The sequence below is a fragment of the Lepidochelys kempii genome, chromosome 1, assembly GCF_965140285.1.
Source record: "Lepidochelys kempii isolate rLepKem1 chromosome 1, rLepKem1.hap1, whole genome shotgun sequence".
Taxonomy (NCBI): Eukaryota; Metazoa; Chordata; order Testudines; family Cheloniidae; genus Lepidochelys; species Lepidochelys kempii.
In genome coordinates this window covers 11,435,250-11,453,932 of record NC_136380.1, presented here as the reverse complement: position 1 = coordinate 11,453,932, position 18,683 = coordinate 11,435,250, and the positions used below count along the sequence as shown (strand labels likewise).

The 18,683-nt window shown below is 51.5% G+C and overlaps 1 protein-coding gene across 4 annotated transcripts; it reads right to left on the bottom strand.

Moving 5' to 3' along the window:
- Positions 1-1,377: 1,377 nt before the first annotated feature.
- On the bottom strand, positions 1,378-12,323 carry TPBGL (trophoblast glycoprotein like). 4 transcript variants are annotated; one of them, XR_012157557.2, is made up of 4 exons: positions 10,580-12,323; positions 8,517-10,035; positions 5,140-5,644; positions 1,378-2,423 (listed from the first exon to the last, which is right to left on the bottom strand). XR_012157557.2 is itself a non-coding variant. In XM_073333992.2 (2 exons), exon 1 carries the CDS (start codon positions 11,736-11,738, stop codon positions 10,611-10,613), a length of 1,128 nt encoding a protein of 375 aa, XP_073190093.2. In that variant the 5' UTR covers positions 11,739-12,323; the 3' UTR covers positions 1,378-2,423; positions 10,580-10,610. The 4 variants fall into 4 exon arrangements, 1 of the variants encoding a protein (XP_073190093.2); XR_012157556.2 differs by having other exon boundaries at positions 8,517-12,323; XR_012157558.2 differs by lacking the exon at positions 8,517-10,035.
- Positions 12,324-18,683: the final 6,360 nt, after the last annotated feature.

Genomic DNA, 18,683 nt, shown 5'->3' with positions numbered 1-18,683 from the left:
GTATGATCAAGTCTATGCCATCAAATAATTTCAAGCCTGAATATTCTACCAAGGTGTATTTAGAGTGTATTTCAAAAGCATGCCCAGCATTGACCTAACGCTGTTTTAACTAACACAAAGATTCACTAATGAGGACCAGGAACTGTTTAATGCTATTAAAAATGCTGATTTGCCACACTTGGGGTTCGTATTTGCAAAATCATATTACCAAGCCCCAAGGATTCGCAGTGCATGGGTCTGGTTAATTAACCAAGCAAGCCACATTGTACGGCTTGCAAGTTCCAATTGTTGACTTAACACCACCACTTAATAAGACGACTCTGGACCTGCACGGCAATGTTCAAAAATACATCTCCAAGCACTTTACCAAAGCGGGTAAGCATGAGTACCCCCATTTTACAGATAGGGAAACTGAGTCACGGCGCGCTGAAATGACTGCCCTAAAGTTGCACCATGTGTCAGGGGCAGAGCTGGGAATTGAACTCTGTCCTGACTCAGCCTTGTGCTCAATTCACTAAATGGCAGCACCTCCATTTTGCCCTGCTTAGCTTCACCCTGACTTTATATCCTACATATATATAAGATGTATGGCTATACATATACCCTACTGCAGGATGTACTGTCCAGTGTTGCACAGTGCACATATTCTGCGCACTGATACTAAGGGGGCTTAGGGGACATTTAAGTGTGTGTGTGTAAAGCCAACAGGCCCCAGCAGGCAGGATCGAACCAGGGACCTCTGGAGCTAAGTGCATGAGCCTCTATTGCATGAGCTAAAAGCCAAGTGGCTGTGAGCTAAGGCTGGAGAGCAGACTCATTAATCTCTCTCTCTAAGGGGTCTCGGGGCCACTAGATGGGACCGAACACCACACCCAGGAGGTGTGTGGGTTACATGTGCACGGTGCCAAAACAGACAGTCAGAGAGATCTGAGTCCCTGGTTTCTCCCAAATATCGGAGGGAAGAACACAAGTTTTTCCCTTTCCCCACCGCCTGGCCATGGTGCCTCCCCCCACCTCCCCGCGTGCACCATTCCTGGGATGGGGTGGTGGGGTTGTGTGGGCTCAGAATGGCTGGCTAGCTACAGCCTGACGCCGACAGGACAGGGCTGCACAATGGAGGGCTCAACCCTTCGTGAGAGGGGTTGAGAGCCTGTCCCCGCTGCCCCCCACATCCCTCCACCCTTGAAAAGAAACTCCCATTTGATTTATCTCCCAGAATTCCCTGGACCCACTGGCACTTCTCTGACTGAGTTGGCAGTGCCTTGCGCCCATTAGAAACTCTGCTTCCTTTGAAGCTTGGCAGCCAACCCACGTTAGGTGGGATCAGCTCCCGCCCTGGGACTGATTTATTGTTGACATGACAGGTCGATAAGTGAGTAGATGCCACGTGCTTCATTTAATAAACAGTAATCAATTGTTATGCAAAGATCTCAAAGCACTTCCAAAGCTCACATCGTATCCTCAAAGTACCGTACAAACACTGACTAATCATCGGTACATTAAAATGACATCACGCCATTTGGCCATGGCTCTCGAAGCCCTTTTCAAGCATTGCTTATCTGAGCGTCAGCCCACCCCCACGTGTGGTGGTTAAATGTTCTCATGCCCACATCAGAGGTAAGTAAACCGAGGCACTGAGGGGTACAACACATGGCCACGACTGCAACATCAGCCCCTAAGTCAACAGTGGAACTGGGCACATAGCAAAAGCAATGCTGTCTCCCAGGCCACTGACTTCAGTGGTTTGGGATTGACTCATACATCTGAGTTTGTAGCCATCTGTTTCATGGGCACTATCCATTATAATAAGTATTTAAATAAACTGCCACATCTCCTCACAATCTTTTCAGTGTGCTGACTATGTCATGCTATACACACCTATGTAAACAGGATGATTCATGTATGTGTAATATATAAACAGTCCAGCAACAGACATTAACTAAAGGTTGAGGCAGACTCTGCCACTCCACAAACACTTATCTGCAGACAGATATCAAAGCACTTTGCAAAGGTGGTAAGGGCCATCATACAGAAAGTCAGTGGTAGAGCAAGGACAATGTCTCCTGACTCTCAGTCCTGGATCTGCATCTGAGATGAGGATGGCACCGTGAAAATCTGAGGGCTGCCTTACAATCTCAACATGAAAAATAACCGAGACAGTTACAATTCGAAATGAAAGGGTTATTGTTAGGATTGGACTTTAAAAATATCCTCTAGCCTGTGACACTTGAACACTGGGTTTTTAATCTGTACATTATTCGTTACCACTGATGCTGGTTATTTTTTAAATGATGTTATTGATTTGCACTGGGCAAAAAAAAAGTCTAGTCGGTTTCTTTTTTGCTCCTGCTTTCTCTCCAGATTGTCTTTCTTTCCAGTTTCTCCTGCAGGAGCACCAGGCTGCAATATTCCAGTAGCCAACCCTGCAGGGGAAACATGTCAGTCAAAATGTTGCATTATTTTCATTGATGTTTTACATGCAGAAGTTCATGGAAACACCTCTCTTGCTCACAGGCTATATAACTAGATTCCCCACCTCTGCCAATAAATATCCCATGGAATGGGGCAAGACGGGAGGGACATTCTGAAAGTTTCCCTACATGGAATTTCCCCCAGCTGGTTCTGTCATGGGAGCAAGGGGCTGGATTGTCCCTTTAAGTAACAAGCTGGGGTTTGACCCCCAAAGGTCTCTGGGTCCCCAAAGATGGGTATCTGTGTAAGGGCTCTTTAGTTCCCCATCTTGGCTACCTGGCAGAGTGGTGCAATGGAGCAGCATTATCAAGTTTTCCCTCAGCTACTGCTGTGTCTGGGACCCACACACAGGCCATGGGGCCCTCATGTGAAAGTCGAGGCAACTGTAGGCTGCATTAACTTTTTGCAGATTTGCCTCTGGTGCAACGCACATTTCTGCTGTCTAGTGGTGCATGGATCATGGATCCAATGGCATGTCTGCGACAGGGTTCAGGGAAAGGGGAACAGTGCCCAGAAGTGGTTTACATCCCACGTACACACAGAAGTGGGGAGATCCAGGCATGGAGGAAGTGAGCCAATCCAGGAAGATATGGCTCCTTGTGTTTACAAATTCTAAATCTCGGGCCCAAATGGAGAGCAACAAATAAATTGGTGGGAAGAGTCAGGGAGGAGACATAGGCAGTTCAGGCTGCAGCTTTGCCCCATAGGTGCCCAATGCCATTCCAATGGCATGAACCATTTGCCCTTGTGCGACAGCAGGGCATGATGTGCCCTCAGACCATAGCAATGCTAATTGCATTAGTTGTGTGAAGGGCTTCTACACTCTCCTAGGGTAAGTCTACGCTGCAAAATAATACCCACAGCAGCAAGTCTCAGAGCCCAGGACTACAGACCTGGGGCTCACAGGCCTCATGCTATGGCACTTACAATAGCGGTAAGGACGTTCCCACTTGGGCTGGAGACCCACTGCCCTGCCTGGGTTTTAGAGCCCCAGGGCTGCTCTAACTCACTCTGACACTGATGCAGATTGTCCTTCAATATCGGGGCTGGAACTGGCTGCCTGACAGCCTCTTCCCCTCCCCACCACCGTGTGTGGAGTGGTTCTAAAGTGCAAGAGCAAGTCAAGTCCTCTGTCTGTTGCTAATGGTACCAGAAGGCAGGGGGGATGCTGCTAAGGCTGTCTGCTAGAGGTCGAGGGGGAAAGGAGGGGCAGTGTCTGAGAGGCTGGCTGTGTGTGTGTGAACAAGCAGGTCTAGAGGCAAGAGGGTTTGTGGGGAGTTGGGGGTTAGAGACAATAGGAGAGGAAAAGTGAAACCAGGAGTGGTGCAGACACAAGACAGAGAAATGCACTGTACTTGTGACGTTGCCTCCTGTTTGTCACCAACCCAGAGCACTGCCCCTGGGAAAGGCTAGTCAGGCAGGTGCAAATCACCCATGCCTTTGCCCTCTCTAACACCACAGCTGAAAGGGTGCTTCGTCTCCCCCCCGTCCCCGCCAGCCCATCGATTTGCCATACAACTTTTAAAAGCTCCCAGCCGGATAAAGGAGCAGAATGCAAGCTACAGAGTTAGGGATCAACTCACTTCAGTGGGTTTGCCCTTGAATAACTGAGAGCAAGATGTGACCCGTTGTGGCTCCGTGAGCAGCTGTGACCTGCCTCCCTGAGCTGCAGTGGCCCCTTTACAGGGTGCATCGAATATCCACAGACACAGTCCTCTGCATGGGCTTCCTAAGAGCCTGCAATTCCATTGCCCAGGGGATGGGCGCCCCAGTTCTGCTGCATCTGAGAACCTCTGGGCCTCCAGCAGCTGTGGGACAATTAGCGGGGAATGGTTGGCCTGCTGCCTATCCCATATTTGTGATATTATTGCATAGGAAGCATTGGAAATTGGATGGGTGGCTATGAAAACCCCTAGGGAAAAGTCCAATAGAATTTAACAGAGATCCGCTTTAGGCCACCGTAGCGCCATTCAGATCAGCAGAGTCATACAGGTGTAAAACTGGTGCAACACCGTGGAGAAATGGGACCTGTGGGAATCCCTCTGTGAAACGTGTTGGCGAATGAGATCCTTTCTGCCGGAGCTTGCAGCCTGCTGTAGAAGTCTACAGAGCAGGGCTGTGACACCATTACATTCTATACCCTGGGCCAAAAGAACGACAGAAAACTTATCATGTCCTGTTCAATTCTGAAGGACTTTTCCCCAGTAGAAAGCATGTTATGGCTGAAACATCACAGGCCAGCTCCCCAGCTGGTGTTAGCTGGCATACCATCTTCACATAGTCCAGTGATAGGGCGCTGAATGGGGAATCTGAAGACCTGAGTTCTTAATCCTGGCTCCACTACTGACCTGCTGTGTGACCTTCAGCAGGTCATGGCCCCTACCTATGCCTCCGTTTCCCCTCCTATTCATTGTCGGTCTTGTCAATTTAGACTGTAAGCCCTTTAGGGGAGGCACTGTCTCATTAGGTGTATGTTCTCCGAGCATAATGGGGCCCCACTCTTGACTGCGACCTCCAGCCACTACTGCAATGCAATTAATAATAGTGTTAATTGATATAGTACCATTGATTCCATTGGCACTGTGCCAATTCACACCAGCTGAGGAGCTGGCCACACACACATCCAGAGGGTTACAGATACACAAATACACCCAGTTTCCCCCAAACCTGTTTCCACCGGAAAACCCCGTGGCTGGTTTCTTTTTCGCAAATGAAAAACGAAGATGACAATAACCCACTGTCAATCTCACAGACTACACATTCTGCCTTGTGGCAGCTGGGCTGGGTGCCCGCAGCTGCTTTTGTGCAGCGAGCTCTGTTGGTGCGTTTTCCTTTCAGGGAGTTTCTGGGACGACGTAGAGAGACGCAGCATTTGGATTGTTCATGTCTGTCCCCCAAAGGGTGGGGCCTTGATTCTGCTCTTGCTTATTGTAGTTTCTCCACTGCTATCACTCCCGGGATTTCAGTGACGACTCCTGGTTTACACCAGCCAAGTCAGAGGAGAATCAGGCCATGGGAGCTCTAATTTACCCAGAATACTTTGTTTGGACAGCAAAGCTATGGCTTGAAGGGCAAACAGACACCATGAATCTGCAGACCAGCTGCCCAGTCCTGCTCCCAGTGAAAGCAGAGCTCCCATTCACTTCAGTGGGAGAAGAATCAAATCCCAGAGCTTTAAGGAAAGAGAGAAATTACCGTAAAACCATCATTCAAAATAAGTGGAGGTCTATCTATGCTAGCAAATAACACCCTGCAATACAGATCACTGCAACCCACTTTCTGTCAGTTCTAGAACCACGGCACCTCGCCCCCGAGTGCCTGGGGATCCCCGGCAAGTTAAGCTCTACGGGAAACAGAGCAAGGAACTGTGCGACTCCAAAAGGAGTGTTGGGCTTTACTGGAATCCACAGAGCAAGGGCCCAGTCCTGCACACCCGTACTCACATGGAGAGTGCCACTGAAGCCAAGGGGCCTGAGCACCATCCTGCAAGAACGGGGGACTCGGGCCCTCTGGAGTTTTCTTTAAACTGAGGGTGGGGCAGGGGGTTCACCCCCAAGGCCCGTCGCAGGCCAGGGCCTGTACCTAGGCTCGCTGGGCAGGCCTACACGGCAACTTTCCTGTTGTCACTGGAAATCCCACTCGACACATATAGGGACCCGGGCCCAGATTCACAAAGGTATCTGGAAGTTAGCAGCCTACCTTTGTGGATCTGAGCCCTTCTGTATGCAGATCTCGCAGAGCCCACTGGGCACAGTGGCGTTACACACATGAATGAGGGTTTGCAGGATCAGGTCCTTACACAGTGCACGGAGTTAACTCTGGGGGGCAGGAAAACAACCCGGGGAAGAGGGAGAGTTAGAGACAATGAACTTTTCAGGGATATGAGATGCATTTTGAGGCTGCATATTTGTTCATGCTTCCACAGGAAAACATAGATATGGTGTTATTTCTACAACTGCCCGCTGCACCACAGACATGCCTATTCCTTGTTTCTCAAGATGGTAAAGTAGCAGGCACCTTTAATTTGTTTGAGGGAGTTGGCAGCAAAATTCCTTCTGGTTTACACTGTGTTCAGAGGGGCAGCAACAGGACATTCAATTCGCAGTTCACATAAACGTGTAAAAGCGAGCCTACGGGCCTCATCCTACTCTCCATTTATACATTACACCAGATCTGGCTTCTTTGGAAGCCAATGGGAATTGTGCTACAGGATCTGGCCTGTTGGGCCTGCAGCTGAAAATGAGCCGGGGTCTGCTTAGCTCAGGAACGGTAAGGAGCAGGTGCTGCAGGAAAGGACCCCGGTGTACTGGAGGTATGCACAGCACTCAGCCTTGCTCTGCCCGACTGCTGCTGGTGCTATGAAATCCTTCTCTCTGATGAGCAGGAAAAAATGGACTCCCACATTTTTGGGGAAAAAAAAAAAAAGAATCCTTTTTAGAAAATAGAGACTTTGCATCTCAGATCTCTGGCTTCATGAAGCAAGAGCCCTTTGCTCCCACAAACATTCTGCCTTCTTTATTTATTATGTTCAAAAAGTTACTGGCAGACAGGTCAGGCATAATTAGATTAAACCGTATCGCAAACTGACAAAACCACGTGCAATGAAAAAGCTGCATAAACTTGTAGACATATTTTGTCAAAGTATTAATCTTAGGCTTCTGAGTGGCTCAGTGAGAAAGCCCCATTTATGAAACACAGAGAGAGGCTGACACTTCTAAAAATGGGAGCAGAAAGTTGGGCTTCTAAGTTCATATTTAGGCACCTACAGGAAGAATTTTCAAAAGCATCTGTGTGATTTAGGAGCAAGAGTGTCACTGAAGCTGGCAGGGATTTTGCCATTGTATTCAATAGGAATGGATCCATGTCCCAAGTCTGCAGGGTGCTTTTCACACTGAGCCTGTGATCTTTACTCAGTGCTGTCAGTGGGAGATTTGCCTGAGCAAGGACTGCGAGACTCTTAGCTCCCTATCCTGAGAGCTGTTCTTAGCTCCCTATCCTGAGAGCTGCTCACTGAAGATTGCCCCCTGGGATTTCAGTGAGGGTCATGTGGCCACCAGGTTCCCCCCAGATGGAGCAACTTGCAGATTTTGGACCTGGATTTGCTAATGCCTTAGAGTAGAACAATAATAATATATATTGCATTGCTTCCAAGCATTTCAAAGCATGCTATAAACAATAAGGGCTGGATCCTGTGCCCAGGGATGTCAGGGGGAGTACTGCTGTTGACTCCATTGTGATCAGGCTTTAATTTATTAGGGCTCGCAACACTCCAGTGAAGTATGTAAATGTTATTATCCTGATAGGACTGAGAGGCAAACACAGACCAAGTTAAGGCCAAAATTTTCAGTCGGGTCGGCTAATTTTGGGTGCCTCCCTTTTAAGGATCCCCACTTAAGAGAAAGCTACAGTTTGATTTTCAGAGCTATGGAGCACCTGCAGCTCCCCTGGTTGCTAGCTGGAGCTGGGGGCAAGGGGGCTCAGCAGGCTAAAGACATTGCTATACTTAGGCATCGTAGCTCGGAGGAACCCAGAATTATTGGCCACTTTGGAAATTAAGGTCTAAGTGAGGGGTTCTCAAACTTCATTGCATGGCAACCCCTTTCTGACAACAAAAATTACGACATGACCCCAGGAGCGGGGACTGAAGCCTGAATTCACCCGAGCCCCGCTGCCCTCGGCCAATTCCAATGTCTGGTGGGGCCAAAACTGAAGCCCAAGGGCTTCTTCCCCGGGCAGGGGGCCTGTTACCTGAGCCCCACCACCCAGGGCTGAAGCCCTCAGGCTTTGGCTGGGGCTTGGGCTTTGGCCCTGGGCCCCAGCAAGTCTAATGCCAGCCCTGGTGACCCCATTAAAACAGGGTCCCGATCCACAGTTTGAGAACTGCTGGTCTAAGTCATTTGTCCCGGGTCATGCAGCAAGTCTGGGTCAGAATGATTAGAATCCAGATGCTGTGCACTAATCGGTAAACCCATTCTGTTCCCCCAGACCTAGCAACAGCACAGAAGTGTATATGGAACCATCTATTTACAGAGATCACTTAGTACCTAACGGTCTTGCTCTGCAAAACATGGATCATAATAACAATGTTGCTTCAGCCACGACGGATTCAGAAATTATTGCAATAAGCTTTATAGAAAACATACAATGCACTGGATGCAGCGCTCAGTGTATTTGCTCTAGTATATACTAACAGGCGCAGTTCGAAGCAAACCTGTGCAAGATATTGAGAGCCTTGTTTTTTGATAAGATTGCTGAGGCAGTCTACTCTAGATTATACTCCGCAGTCGGAAACCAGCTGCTTCCATGTGCTTTAGCAACATGCATACAGCCTGCAGGGAAGTTTTGTTTGTTATGCAGGTGCATTATTTTGTGCCTGAGAGAAGTCATAATTTTTGTGGAACAAAAACCATAGTAAATAAATGGGCTCAGCAGATCATATAATTTCTTGTGGGTTTTTTGTTTTCTTTTCCTCCGTGTTTGGAGCAAAAAAAAAAAATCAAGTTAGTTTTGTATTTGTTAGAACTATACTAGGAAAGAGAACTGTACACGGTAAAAGTCTGGGCTCCAATAAAATCCAGGAAACAAGTATAACACCATCTAGCCCGTTGCTTTCAGCAACTCACCAAGTAAAAACTCACCCCACAGTCCATGTGCACAAAGTACATTCACAGGGAGTTGTATTCTAGCTTGTTGCAGAAGTTTTTTTTACAAAGGAAAAATTAAAAAAATCTCCTGGAGTAGCTAGGAGTTCCGTGTGCACGGAGCTCTTCTGTGCATTCATAACTCCCACAGGTCATGGGAGGCTCTTTTGCTGGGGTCAGACTCACTTCCCTGGACACTGATGGCTGTGATGGTTTTGGGGAAGCATCCTATGGGACATGGGGAGAGGGTTCTTCTGTTAGGGCAGTGGAAAACGTGCTGTCACACACCCTGGAGGAGTGAAGGGCTTGAAAGGGATTGTTGAGCTACATCCTGTACATTCATATCCCCCTGTGGATTCTGGACGGGAGGGGTTCTTCGGGAGTGATTCCTGCATAGTCCTGGATGGGAGTTAATTCTGCATGGAGCTGGGTGTTTCCTGTACATTCATACTGCACCTCCTGGACCATTGGGGTGGGGAGAGAAGGGCCTCTCAGGGTGGAGCCAGTCAATTCCCATCTCAGGGTTTATTCTATGTGGAGAGTCCTGTACGTTCACATGCCCCTAGCACACTGGTGGGAGGGTGGGTGTGATGGATCCCATGTGGTCTCTGATGCTGGTTATTCATGTGAAGGTGGGTAGCTCTCTCATCCACAATCCCCAGGACCCTTGCGGGGGATGTATTCTCCTGGGGACTGTATGCTGTGCAGTGACCCAGGGGGTGGAGGGGATCCTGTGCAGTTTTCTTAGTTTTGTAGGAGGGGTGTTACTGTCCTGAGGATGGATCCTGTGCCATCTTGAGTGGGTTGGCAAAAAGCTGTTCTCCGGGAGCTGGGGGCTGGTGGATGGGTGTTTTACTGGCTGTTCCCTGGATGGGTGGGCGTTGTCCTGGGGAGTGGGGTGCCCTCTGGTTGGAAGTGCCCCCTGTCAGGCAAGAAGGGAGAGGAGAGTATTCCCAAGTAGTGGGTGGCTGGGTGGAAGGTAAGTATTCCCTGGGTAGAGGGTGGGGGTTGGTGAATGGTATTCTCCTGGGGTTTTTTCCATGGGTTGGTGGGCAATCTCCTGGGGGGAAGAGTGCCCCTCTGGGGAGCGGGTGGGATTGGTGAAGTGGGGTTTTATGAGCTAATCTGTGGGTGAATAGATATTCTCCTGCATGGGGGTATCCTCTAGTCGGTGAATGGATGTGTGGATTTCCTGGATAGTGGTAGCCCGACACACCCCTTGGGCAATGAGGTGGGACCTCCAAGGACTGTGGGTAGTGGGTGGATGGGCGGGATCCCCAAGGGCCAAGGGTGGGGATCCCCAAGGGCTGTGGGTAGTGGGCTGGTGACTAGGAACCCCAAGGACTGGGGGAAGGATCCCCGAGGGCCAGGGTTGGGGGCTTGGGCTGGGATCCCCATGAGCTAGGGGTGGAGGAGTGGGATCCCCGGGGGTGGGATCCCCTAGCGATGCCTGCGGGCAGGGCTACCTGGCGCCGAGGTGGCCCCCCGCACTCTGGCTCAGAGCCCCGAGGCGCTGGCGCTGGCCCGGCGCGGGTCGGTGTCCTGCTCGTAGCGGTAGTGGTAACCCTCCATCTGGTCCCGGCAGGCCTCCCGCAGGTTGTTGAGCCAGCGCTTGATGCCCCTGCGGTTGAGGTACAGCACCATGAGGAAGATGACCCCGATCAGCGCCAGCACGATGCCGAAGAACACGTAGGAGGCGGTCTCCAGCTCCTTCTGCTCGCCGGGCTCTTCGGGCCGCGGCTCCCAGCCGGCCCCCTCGGGCCCCGGCTCCCGGCCGGCCCCGCAGCCCAGCTGCTCCAGGCGGAGGCGCAGCACAGGCGAGCCGCTCAGCTCCCGCGGGGCGGCGCAGCGCAGGCTGCGCGCATCGGGCACCCTCCAACTGGCGTTGCGCATCCAGCCCAGCAGCGGGCGCAGGGCGCAGTCGCAGCGCAGCGGGTTGGAGCCCAGGTAGAGCTGCAGCCTGCCCAGCGGGGCTGACTCCAGCCGGGCCAGCTCCTGGGGGCTCAGCCCCTGCAGCGAGTTGTTCCGCAGATCCAGCTCCTCCAGCCCCTCCGGCAGCGCGGCGCCCGGCAGCGCCCGCAGCCCGTTGCCCGCCAGCTCCAGCCGCCGCAGGCTCAAGTTGCGCAGGGCGCCGGCCAGCGGCTCCTCGGGCGCCTCGCCCAGCAGCAGCAGCGCCTGGTTGAGCTTGAGGGTGCGCAGCCGCGGGCAGCCGCGGAAGGCGCCGCCGGCCAGGGCGCGCAGCGGGTTGTGGCTGAGGTCCAGCGCCGCCAGGCCGGGCAGCCCCTGGAAGGCGCGATCCTCGATGGCCTGGATGTTGTCGCGGGGCAGCAGCAGCAGGCGCAGGTCGCCCAGCGGCCGGCTCCCGTTGCCGGCGAAGGCCGCCCGGCGCAGCACCGTCAGGTTGCCGCCGGCGATGGTGAGGTTGCGCACCCCGCGGGGCAGGTCCCGCGGCGGCTCCTGCAGGCGCACGTAGCTGCACTGGTCCAGCTGCGGCGTGGCGAAGCAGTAGCAGGGACCCGGGCAGCCCTGCCCGGCCTGGAGCAGCGGCGGCAGCAGCAGCAGCAGCATCCCCAGCCACCGGAGCAGGGAGAGGGCGCGGGCGCCCAGCGGCCGCCTCCCTGCCATGCTCCCTGCCTGGGCATCGAGTCCCGGCGGGGGGTGGAAAGCGGCCCCCCCCCGCCCCGGGGATCCAGCTCACAGCCCTGGCCGCTCAGCGCAAGGCGGGAGCCGGCCGGCCCCGGGCCGCCTCATCTCACACGCGCCGGGCGCCCGCTGCTCAGTGTGGACGCGAGAGACGCGGCTCCCGAAGTGAGAGCGCGGGGCGGGGCGGGGCGGGGGTGGGGTCCCGGCTCCCGCAGCCCGACAGCTGCTGCTGGCGCCCGACGCCCCCTGACGTCTCCCTGCACTGGCAGGTCAGCTGGACCGAGGCGGGGAGGGGGGCTCCCAGACCTGCCTCTGCCCTTCGCTGGGGAGGATTAAGCCCTCCCCGCTGGGGAGGAGGCAGCGGGGCGCCCCGGTCCGTTCTTGGTCGCCCCCCGGGGGCCGCGTGATCAGAGCTCCCCAGCTCCCTCCTCTCCCAAAACACGCGATCCAGGGGGCACTCTTCGCTTGTGGGGGGTGGCGAGGGAACCCGAGTCCTCCTGCCCGTGCCAGGCGACAGCCAGCGGCAGCCCCTGAAAGGCTGGTTAAAGCCAGGAGTCAGCCCGGCCCGCCCCGCCACGGGCTTTGGGGCGAAGCGAGGCCCCGGGATAAAGATCTCAGACCTGCCCGTTCAGCGGCTGGCAAGCCGAGACGTTTCTCTTTAGCCGGGGCTGGCTGTGTTCAAAGTCCGGCCAGTTCCTGGTAGGATTTGTTGAGCCCTGGCGCGCTGAGGGGGGTGCCCGCTGTTCAGAGTTTCTTTCAGGTCAGCGCTGCCCTGTCTGTGATGGAAAGGGAGGAGAACACGCGTAGCTGGTTAGGCTCTGGAGAAGCAGAGAGAGGGGTGAGTTGTGTGTGTGTGTGTTGGATTGGAGGTGTTTAGCCTGTCTTTGTGCCAGGGGTACTTTCTGTTGTTTATTTCCCTTTGTGGATTTCCCGAGCTGTGGGCCAGATTCTGCTTTCACATCAATCTGGAGTAACTCCACGGCTGCTCCGTATGGTGCTCTGTCTATCACAGTAACCACACTAGGGGTGCAGGGCAATTTGCAGTTGTAAAGGTTAAGATTATAAACGCCAGGGCAGGGAGGTAGGGGTTAAATCCTGCTCCCAGAGACACCAGGGTATAGCTAGGGTGGTTCCAGTGAAATCAAAGGAGTTACTGCCCAGAGGATTCTTGCTGGTGTGACTCAGAGCCGAATTTGTCCAGAAAGAGAGATAATAGACAGCAAGGGATGAGGGATGGGGATGGGGAGGGAGGGATGAAGTGGGAGGACAAAGATGAGGACAAGGGCTCCTTGAGCCGGGGACTTCCTTGGTTTTGTTCCTAGTGCTTTGAGTTTGTATCTACAGCTTTTAAAAGACGTATGTTGCGTGAATGTTTGGCGGAGTGCAGGGTGGGTGTGGGGAATCCGTACAATAGCTGCTTGCTGGAGACTTCATCTGCAGTACCTGGCAGCACTCGGGATACCAGCAGAAGAGGTGGACGAATGGCAGTTACAGGGAGCAGCTTTTTGCAACTGCGAGAAGGAGCTTTTTAAAAGCTCCAGCTCTCTCTTTTTCCATGGCGTGTTCTGTAGGATCCCACTGATAAATTCCATAGGATAAATGCCATGACGGCACAGTCACACCCCTGCTCCCCCTCCTAGGAAAAATGGGCAGAGAAAAAACTCCCTGAGATTCCTCTTGCAGAGTTTCCCCCCAGATGATGATGATGTATATTACTATAGCACCTAAGACTCCATTGCAGAATTTGGCTGCTCACTGGCTCTAAGGCCCCAGCTCTAAACCCTGGGTGCTGCTGGCGTTTACCCCAGGATCTTAAGTCAGAGAGTGTTCCCCAGTGCATAGACAGCCCCGTGTGCAGTGACTAAGGCTGCATTAATGTTTGCACAGATTTACCACTGCAGCGATGTCGTGATCGTGGGAGTCTCCTCTGCCCACTGCAGGGTGCTGGAAGGTGCCACACAAGTGGCTGACCCGTCTCCATGCAGCAATGGGGAGATATTATATTAGTGACTCCCCCTGTGCTGAACTGAGCGCTGGTGAAGTGGGAGGTCCTGTGGCCAGGGCATGGGACATAACAGTGCAGGGAGAGTCGAGGATTTTCTCTTGCTGTGCCTGCCATGCAGCCGAAATAGCAGCCCAGGTCAACAATGGAACAGGAATGGGGCTGGGAGCTCCCTGTCATCCAGCTGCTCAGTGCCTCATGATATGTGATGGGCACTGTGGTCTCCTGGAGCCACCAGCCTCAGTTTACCTATAGGATCCTGGGTGGGAACAAAGCAGCATGCAGGGCAGCCATCCTGGTGGCTCAGTACTGTGTCTCCCAACCCCCGTCTGGCCTCCTACCCATTGGCTCTATTTATTTTCCCATCAGAATCACTGTCTCCTTGCCCATTTTATCACAGCCCTTTTGTATTTGGTTTTCCTATTGCAGATTTTTCCCCTCTCCCCATACCTGCTCTTTTTTCACATCTTTTCTAAATTACTAATGGCCCAGATGAACTTCTGGACACAGAGGCTGGCTGAGATTAGCGAGTCCGCTCTCCCTTAAAACTTGCTCTGTTTAATGATCTATCATAAATCTAGACAGTCAGAGCCAAGCAAACCCCATATTTAAAGTGACAGTGACTAATTTACCAGCCAGAGATACAATTTTTTAAACAGAAAGTAGCTGGAAATATTTCATATAATCATGTTTCATTAATTATTCAAGTGTGAGCTGGAGTCCAATATAATTTCAAATACTGAGGAACTGAGGAAAGCCAGGCATATGCAGGTTACGTAGTGTCAAGTCAGCACTGCTGCATCCAGCTGGCTCCCGTAGTCTTTTCTTAGCCTTTCCAAGTCTCTGACACAATTAGGACCATTTGTCACTCCTAATAGTTATATTTAACAAATCAATATCACTTTGGAAAACAAGGGAGCCAGTATCTTAGAACCACCTATTTGCATTAAGTCCCCGGGATGCTTTTATACATCAGACTGAAAGCCACAGGGTAGCTTTTAGTCATTTTATGTATCTTCTAGCAGAAGGGACACCTGCCACAGAAACCAAGGCAGGAAGAACTACTTCCCTTGTTGTCTAAAGATCATAAAACATAACTGAACTGAAACCATGCAGTTCTAAGCAGAGTAAGACTTTAAAGGTCATGCAAGAAAAAACGGCTAAATTCCGCTCTCAATTAAACTGGTGTAAATCCACTGCCTTTGAAGAGTGGAGAGGCTCAAAGTTTATGTGCCCTCTTGCTTCATGGCCAAGGCAGCCTACAGCTAGTGAGGATACTTCCCCTGTGGGCAGAGAATCCCATCGCTGCCTACTGCAGGGATTCTTGTACCTTCTTCTGAAGCACTTGGCACTGGGCCACTGACAGAGACCAGGATACTGGGCTAGATGGTCTGGCAGCCTGATCTGATTATCTGGCAATTCCTACTCACACTGTTGTAGCTCAGGGACAAAGACCAGTGTGTGAGGTATGTAACAATGGTCTCAGAGAAAATATGGATAAACGGAGAAGCTGAGCATGTGATAGATCTGAAAGAAAGCCAAATGATCAACTTAAGGATTCTCATTAAAGCACATCTCCATAACAGCAACACAAGTTACTGCCCCACTTTGTGCCTCAGTTTCCCCATCTGTAAAATGGAGTAATGATACTTACCTCCACAGCTTTACATCCAGAGTTCTATGGTTGTAAAGCGTACAGCTTGTGCTCTGTATTTATTGTCATTATTCCTCACATTTGCACATACAAGGAAGACCACCCAGTGCAGGTTCTCACTCTCTTCTTCACATCCTTTTACATCAAGGGTCAGACTCCATGTGGAATGGGGGTGATTACTAATCCTTCAGGGAAACATCCACACAAAGGGCTGCATTTTGTGCCATGATCTGCGACAGAAGCAAGTTCTCCTATTCTGAGCCCTCCACGGTGAGCACTTAACATCACAAAGCAGCCCCCCCCCCCCCCCCATAATGAGGTTGGCTAAAAACCCACGAGATTCTAAAATATAATAAACCCTGGATTCTTTTTATTTGTCTGCTGGTTTCTGAGCCTTTAGGGCTCACATTTTGAAGCCTTTCAATTCTCAGCAACAACTGGGGTTAAAATGTTCCTTTTTTAAAAAATGGAAGCATATTCACACTACTCCAAGAGCTGAGGCCTTAAGCAAACACCAAGTATCATGAGAGCTATCAGTACTGCAAGACGAAAAGAACTGCAGAGGAGAAGTCTCTTGCATCAGCAGAGGCGAGGTTATGTGAAGGGTCAGAGAGGAGAGTGGTGTTGGATAAGCAACAGGAGCTGAAAAGGAAGTAGAGACCAGGCCCAGAATATAGATTTGAGCAAATCCACTGAAACTTTTAAAAACAAAGAGGGATGTTTTTAAATGGATCCTGAAATCAATGAGAAGCCAGTGCAGCTGCTTAGGGATGGGGTGATGAGGTCACATTATCAGCATGTACTAGGGCTGCTTCCAACTCAGCTGATTTCCTTTGCACTTTTGTGAACCATATGTCTAAGTATCCCATGGCTGGGTTTTGTTTTATTGTTCCCTGGGTTGCCTTTCAGATAGCGTTTCTCTTTTTCATTAGAACACAACAGGAGAGGGAGGGTGTCTCCACTTGGCTAGCCGGAGATCCGTCTTCCCACTGTTGCTAATAAATCAGCCAACCCTCAAACCACAAAATTTGAAGCCTAGCTTGAGTCTCTATTCGGTGAAAGCCAAGGAGACTGACTCAGCATGCCGTTGTGAAATGGGACAGGCAGGTCAAGTCTGAGGTCAAGAAACCATGCAGACATTGTCTGGATCAAGTGCAGTTTAATGACTACAGTACGAACTTCAGTGTGATATTTGCACACGCTATCCAGTTTACAGATCAGATATTATTACAGGAGAAAGATCATGTTCACTGGTAGATGGGTGAGCAATAATCAAGATGCGAGTACCACGCACTGTGGCAGTCACAACCTTCTATCTGTTTTCCCACCTGGGTCACTGTGGTATTTGAGTACAGACAGATCTACCTGGTTCTGCTCCTGATTACCCTGTTGTAAATCAGGAGTAACGCCATTGAGTTCAGTGCTATTATATCTAACTGATGCCAGTGTAACCGAGGGCAGGATATGGCCTTCAGTCTGTATTTCCCACACTTTCCCCCTGTAATGCTGTGACAGCCTGCATGGAGAATTTGTAATTTATTTATTAATTGCCATTGAAGGGCAGTTACTGGAGCAAAGTTGTTGTAAAGCGAGAGGGCTGGATCCTCGAGTGTAAATCAGTGAAATTCCTTTGGCTACAGTGGACCTAGGGATTTGGCCCTGTGGGTTTACATTACATTGCGAAGGTGGTAAGATGGGTGGTCGTTCTGGTTTCTGGTAGAAGGGAATTCCACAGCTGTGGGTCAGCTGCCAAAAAAAAGCTGATCTCCCTCCGTCCCTCCACCACCACTTGTGCATCTTACCCTGCGCACAGCTGACTGCAGCATCCCTGACGAATGCAGCTGGTGAGGTAGGTTGCAGTCATGCAGTGAATGGCAGTTCCTGAGATAGCTGCCCGAAGTGGCCTCTCACCGATGGCAGTGCAGACGGCAGATAGATCTCTTGCATTCAGAACATCCTCGAGATGGCATTTGAGAGAGCTGTGAATTCTGAAGCAGCTCTCTCACTGTTTGCCCTGTTCCAGCGAGCTGGCTCCCCAAGGTTTTATGACAAGAAAACCCAACACCACCAGCTGCCCTATCAGAGAGATAGGACAGAGAGGCAAGGTAGGTGAGGTAATATCTTTTAGTGGATCCCCTTCTGGTGGTGGAAGGGACAAGCTTTCGAGCTACACAGAGCTCTTCTGCAGGTCACCTGAGAACTGACATGCGGAAGTAGTTCCTGGCAACTGAAGAGTTAATAGAACATGCAGCAATCAGTGATCGCTATCCCATTTCTGTTCTGCCCAAGGAATAAGGGAAGCACTTTCCTATTACTGTCTGCTCCTGGCTATTTAAAAGCTAACCCTGCTGTATGCATTACGTTGCCTTCCAGTTATAAAATACAAACATGAAGTGATGCCTAAACAGTCGCTCACCAACCGCCAGTTCTAGACTTGGCACTTTCTCCTCGATGTTACCTGTCTTGTTAAATCGATGCATGAGTTTAGTGTCATGAAAGCTAGAGAACAGAACTGGCTGGACCCGGGCACGGTGCAGGTCAAGACTGTCCCATGCAGTTCTGCAAAGGCATCCTTTGAAAGAGCCCTTCCAAACCCACACCCCTACAGTTCTTGGTCCTGACCTACAGCCCCCTTTTGCTATTCCGGACCTAGGCTCCCCACACGGACTGCCAGTGCCCCTCAGTCCTTACCTGCAGCACCCCTTGCTGTTCCTGTTCTGTGTGTCCGTACCCTGCTCTGCCAGTGCCCCTCAGTCTTGGCCTGCTGCACCTGCCTGTTAGTCCGATTCTATGCCCCCTTCCGCACACACAAACACAGCTCTCAGAGCATCTCCATGGTGGACTGTGATATGTTCCCCCCCCTTCAGCACACACCGTTCTGCCATCGTACCTTTCAGCACTCTCTGCTAGTCCCGTCCCAGGCTTCTTCCCACAGCTCTGCCAGGGCCTCTCAGTCACAATCTGCAGCACTGTCTTCTGTTTCAGTTCTGCCCCTCCAGCTTTGCTAAAGCATCTCAGCCCTGGCCTGCAGCCCCCTCGGTTCATTCAGTCCTGGGCCCTCGGTAAGCACAGAGTATCCGTCATGCAGTTGAGATCAGCCAAGGCGCTCAAGCTAACAGCGTCCTGATTCCAGGGTGCTCCCAGCCCAGAAATGGCCTAGGTTGGCCGAGGTTCACCCAGACTTTCCCCTGAGAAGGTGGGTGGGGTTCTTCTCTGAGGAGGCAGGATGTGGGAGTGTAAATTGGGTTGCACACGTTAATTGACACCGAAT